Source organism: Anomaloglossus baeobatrachus, chromosome 7, assembly GCF_048569485.1.
Source record: "Anomaloglossus baeobatrachus isolate aAnoBae1 chromosome 7, aAnoBae1.hap1, whole genome shotgun sequence".
NCBI classification, from domain to species: Eukaryota; Metazoa; Chordata; class Amphibia; order Anura; family Aromobatidae; genus Anomaloglossus; species Anomaloglossus baeobatrachus.
This window is the reverse complement of record NC_134359.1, coordinates 293,364,426-293,369,993: the sequence shown is the minus strand read 5'-3', so window position 1 is coordinate 293,369,993 and position 5,568 is coordinate 293,364,426. Positions and strand designations below refer to the sequence as shown.

Sequence of the window (5,568 nt, the reverse complement as noted above, 5' to 3'; positions counted from 1 at the left end):
GAGGGAGAAGCAGCGTCTAGGAACCCCCCTCTGATGGAAACTAGACGCTGTCTTTTCCCGACGGTTTGGGACATCGGGTAGCTATGTGTCCCCTCTGCCCACAGGAAAAGCAGATGACACCAGACCGAGAACCTGGGGTAGAGGAGACCGCTTTGGACACATCCATTGACTCCACGGAGTCGCCTACAGAGCTGGCTGGGAGACCTGTCTGGTGGAAGACGGGAGCCAGACGCTTTTTAGGCCGTGAGGACGTGGGTGCTGAAGAGACCTCGAGCCTCCGCTCCGCCTGGCGGATGTCAAATCAAATCAAATCAAATCAAATCAAATCAAATAAGCTTTATTGGCAGGACCAAATACAAATTAGTTTTGCCAAAGCAAGTGTACATTAGGGACTGGGGCTGTGGGGATGGTGGGTGGGGACTGTAGGAAGGATGGATGGGGCACATCCAGGGTGGGGACTGTGGGGGCACTTCTAGGATGGGGGCTATGGAAGTCCATGGCTTATGATGGGGCATATCCACGGTGGGGACTGTGGTAACGGTGGATGGGACATATCCAGGGTGGGGATTGGGGGGCCACATCTGGGATGGGGGGCTATGGAAGTCCATGGCTTATCATAGTTCTCTTTCTCGAAGTCTATGGCATTCGCTCACATACTGCGCTGCTATCTCCACTGCGCTCTCTTCTTCCCCCAGCAGGATATATATTTTCTCTTCCTCCTTCATGGAGCTGAAATCCGGGAAGAGATGGGAGAGTCTCCTGAAGTGAGTGTCCCTCACTGCTGAGTACTTGGTGCAGTGTAGCAGGAAGTGGGTTTCATCCTCCAGGGCCTCCAGGTCACAGTGTTGGCACAGTCTGTCCTCCCTGGGCTTGTAGCTCTGCTTGTGTCGGCCAGATTCGATGGCTAGACTGTGGGCACTGAGTCTATATCGGCTCAGGGTCCTGCGGTCTCTGGGGTCCGATGTCTATGCGAGAGGCAACCACAATCAAGGACTCTAAAGTAGCAGGCACCTCACGCGTGGCCAGTGCGTCTTTGACGAACCCTGCCAGGCCCTCCCAGAACACAGGGACAAGGACCTTATCCGGCCAGTCCAGCTCTGCGGCAAGTGTCCTAAAGTGTATGGCAAAGTCCCCGACTGAAGCGGACCCTTGCCGAAGTCGTAGGAGGCGCAGCGCGGAGTCGTGGGTGACTTGAGGCCCGAGGAACACCATTCTCATGGCCCCAAGGCTGCTAAGTTATTCACCACCCGATCTCCGCGCTCCCACAACGGTGTGGACCACTTCAGCGCTCTCCCTGTGAGAAGGGACTGGACGAAGGCTACCTTCGCCTTCTCGGTAGCGTAAAGATTCGCGGACAGCTCTAAGTAGGTGGTGACCTGGTTTATAAAGCCACGGCACTCGGAGCTGTCCCCGCTAAAGCGCTCTGGAAGCGCAAGGCGAGGAGACCTTCCGCCCAATAGCACAGCCTGGGTAGCCGCCTGGGTGGCGACTGTCGTCAGAGTAGTCTTGTCGGAGGAAGACTGCTCCACTGCTGCCAATCGTGATTCCAACTGCTGCACATAACGCAGCAACTGCTGCTGCTCTTCAGCCATAGCCAGACCTTTGGCGCGACCGTAATGTTACGAGGGGGACCCGGGGAAGCGTGCCAAGATGGGGAATGGACAGCTTCCGCCGGTCAAGGTCCACTGTGCGGTGTAAGGGACCGCTGCTATGGTGGGTGAAGAGTGAGCGGGTTGCTGCTAGCGATCGTCTGGAATGTCACAGACGATCTACGTACACTGGTCTGCCCTAACCCGTGAGGGTTGTATGGCAGGGATCAGACGGCTCGGTGTACCTGTTGCACGGGGAAGCACAGAGGTGCCCACGCACGTGTGCCAGTGGAAATCACGAGAATATGGCACGAGGGTAGCACAGAGGTGCCCATGCACGTGTGCTTTCAATAACCAGGTGAGTCCGGTGGAGACTCGAGGAGCTCACCTGGAACAGGAACACGGCCTGTCGAAGGAGCTACTGCCGGAGCAGCAAGGCAGGGACACGGCCTGCAAACCAGGTGCTGCCTGAGCAGCAAGGGCCAAGCCCACAGAAGACAATAATGCCTGAGCAGTGGCATGTCAGCACGCTGCCAGACATCCAAACATAGAAGGACGGTCGCGCGCCGCCATGATGGCAGGAGGAGCTTTTAAGGAGGTGTCGCTCCAGCCAAGGGTGGGCGCGAGGCGGAGATAACGGACTTGACCCAATCAGGATCCACGACGTCCCAGCCTGGCCAGTCAGGATTCACCACGTCACCAGCCTCGTCATCAAGCCGTGTGACGTGAGTGGGCGAATCAGGACCCACCAAGCATTGCACATGCTCACCCTCCTGCCTCTGGGAAATAGAGGCGGGATCCTCGGTCAACAATGTGTAGAGATAACGGGAGTCTCACTGCTTCCCTGAGCAGAAAACCTCTGCACATTGCGCAACCTCACAGACCTTTGGGGCTGCTGAGCAGGAGGAGCCGCGGCAGGCAAGGAATGGGAGACCGCCTCATTTCTTGCAACAGGAGAACCACTAGGTGTCACCCTTGTGCTGCCTCTCTGAGGAGGTTTCTCCTGCACTCTGCGCAGTCTGGCAGACCTTTGGCGCTGCTGAGCAGGAGCGCTCGTGGCAGGCAAGGAGACTGCCTCATTCCTTGCCACAGGAGAGCCACGAGGTGTAACAACTTTCTATCATAATAGATTCCTTGTGTTCTAATGTGATCAGCATGTTGCACTTTAATTAATTTATACTGACTTCTCTTTGAGTCTAAATTACTTAGTCACTAGCACTTTAATTTAACTTATTTATTTATAGTGCAAACTAGTGTACTATCCACTCCATATGTATAACTCCTTTATGGATTGTCCCTTTTTATACAATAGGCTGTATTATTCTGTCATTTAAATTCTGTTATTACATTTTTTTTTTTTGCCCTTTATATATTACCAATTGGTATATGAATTTTTACATATTAAATGGGCACTAACTTTCCAGTATCTGAATCACACATTGGGTCTGCTGGTCCTCTACACCTGTTTGACCATTTTTCAAAACATTTTTTTTTAATGTCCTGTATTTTATTGTATTCTGTGTAATAAAGATATCTTTTCCTTGGCCATATACTGTGTTTTGTTTGTTGTTCTTATTGTTATGAGTTCATGGCCCGATGTATAATTGTTGAAGGGTATTCTGTGTTGGTAAAATATATGGCCAGGTAGTATCTAGCACTAATTAAAAGCCACCTGGGGAGAACTGTTAAGGTACCGTCACACTAAGCGACGCTCCAGCGATCCCATCAGCAACTTGACCTGGCAGGGATCGCTGGAGCGTCGCTACATGGGTTGCTGGTGAGCTGTCACACAGGCAGATCTCACCAGCAACCAGTGACCAGCCCCCAGCCAACAGCATGCGTGGAAGCGATGCTGCGCTTGGTAACTAAGGTAAATATCGGGTAACCAACCTGATATTTGCCTTGGTTACCAGTGCACACCGCTTAGCGCTGGCTCCCTGCACTCTTAGCCAGAGTACACATCGGGTAATTACCCGATGTGTACTCTGCTACGTGTGCAGGCAGCAGGGAGCCGGCTTCTGCGGACGCTAGTAACCATGGTAAACATCGGGTAACCAAGAAGCCCTTCCCTTGGTTACCCGATATTTACCTTCGTTACCAGCGTCCGCCGCTCTCACACTGCCAGTGCCGCCTCCCTGTTCCCTGCACTCTTAGCCACAGTACACATCGGGTTAATTACCCGATGTGTACTCTTCTACGTGTGCAGAGAGCAGGAAGCCGGAACTGGCAGTGTGAGAGCGGCGGACGCTGGTAACGAAGGTAAATATCGGGTAACCAAAGGGAAGGGCTTCTTGGTTACCCGATGTTTACTGTGGTTACCAGCGTCCGCAGAATCTGGCTCCTGCTGCCTGCACATTCAGTTGTTGCTCTCTCGCTGTCACACACAGCGATCTGTGCTTCACAGCGGGAGAGCAACAACTAAAAAATGGACCAGGACATCCAGCAACAACCAACGACCTCACAGCAGGGGCCAGGTTGTTGCTGGATGTCACACTAAGCAACATCGCTGCTACGTCACAAAAGTCGTGCCTCAGCAGCGATGTTGCTAGCGATGTTGCTTAGTGAGAAGTGGCCTTTAGAATAGGAGGATATTTATTCTTCCAACATGTGCTGCAAAAAATATTTGTGTTTCGTGTAGTTATAGCAGCTGTTACCTGTTCACACTTGTTCTGTTCTATTTGGAGATTCAGTTTTTCAGGGGTTTTTTTGCCTTTGCTTTGATTTCTCTATAAAACCCTTTCCTTTCATTAGCCTCAGTATTGCAGATTGTACATTGGAATTCTGTAGACTGTATATGATCGGGTTTATCATGGGAATAATACTTGTATATATTATACTGAAGATTAAATCCAGAACATCAGAGTAAAATGGCATCAGATATACTATTAATGCCGTCCCATAGTAAAGAGAGACAATAGTAACATGGGACGAGCAGGTGGAGAAGGCTTTTTTTTGTCTTTCTCTTGACTTTATCTTGAAGATAACTGAGAAAATGTTAATATAAGAAATAACCGTGCCCATCACTGGACCAATAGCAAAAGGCATCATTTCTATACCCACTATAACAAAAAACATGAATGTCCCGGTGCAGGTGGTCTTTGTTAATGACTTGGCATCACAGAAGAACTGGTGGATGACGTTGGAGTGACAGGAGGTCATGTATAAAGCTGAGGTTACGAGCATTAATGAGTTTAAAAATGTGGCTACCCAAATCCCAAAAGTTACCATCAGGCAATTTCTCCGACTTAGGATCTGATGATAATGTAAGGGAAGGCAGATAGCGACATATCGGTCATAAGCCATAATGAAGAGGAGAATGTCCTCTGCTGTCGTCACAGCTAAGAAAAAGTACAACTGAGCGTAACACTGTGAGAAGGAAACAAAGTGAATCCCGGACAATAACCTGTGCAATAATTTAGGAACCGTGACCGATGTATAAAATATGTCTACAATGGATAAATTACAGATAAAGACATACATTGGTTTATGTAACTGAACTTCCAGACATATGACTGTGATAACGCAAGAATTAACGAGAACTCCGACCAGATATATCAAGAAGAAGAAGTAAAAAATTAAGGAATTATATATTGTTTCTCCAGAGAATGGCAAAATGTAAAAATATTTAAGAAAAGTAGCATTCTTCATTAGTATTTTTTTTAGCTAAAGAAAAGCACAAAAGTGTTAATGTTAAATATTTCCAATATCAAACATTTAAAAGTGATAGCAATTAATATTAATAAATTAAATGATGAGAGAGAAAAAAGAACATAATCATTCTTAATGCCCTACTATTTTTTTAGTAATCCGGTCATCTGACATTCCTAGATGGCTTATAAAGGCCGCTTTACACGCTGCGATATCATGACCAATATCGCTAGCATGGGTTCCCGCCCCCATCGGTTGTGCGACACGGCCAAATCGCTGCCCGTGGCGCACAACATCGCGCGGACCCGTCACACTACTTACCTGCCCTGCG

The 5,568-nt window shown here is 49.1% G+C and overlaps 1 protein-coding gene across 1 annotated transcript; it reads right to left on the bottom strand.

The window, feature by feature from the left end:
• Nucleotides 1-4,283: 4,283 nt before the first annotated feature.
• On the bottom strand, nt 4,284-5,237 carry LOC142246753 (olfactory receptor 8H3-like). Its single transcript, XM_075319802.1, has one exon. The coding sequence runs from the start codon at nt 5,235-5,237 to the stop codon at nt 4,284-4,286; it is 954 nt and encodes a 317-aa protein (XP_075175917.1).
• Between the last annotated feature and the right edge of the window lie 331 nt (nt 5,238-5,568).

Coding starts and splice junctions, on each gene's coding strand:
- LOC142246753 (XM_075319802.1), bottom strand. CDS start 5,237: ATGAAGAATGCTACTTTTCTTAAATATTTTTACATTTTGCCATTCTCT.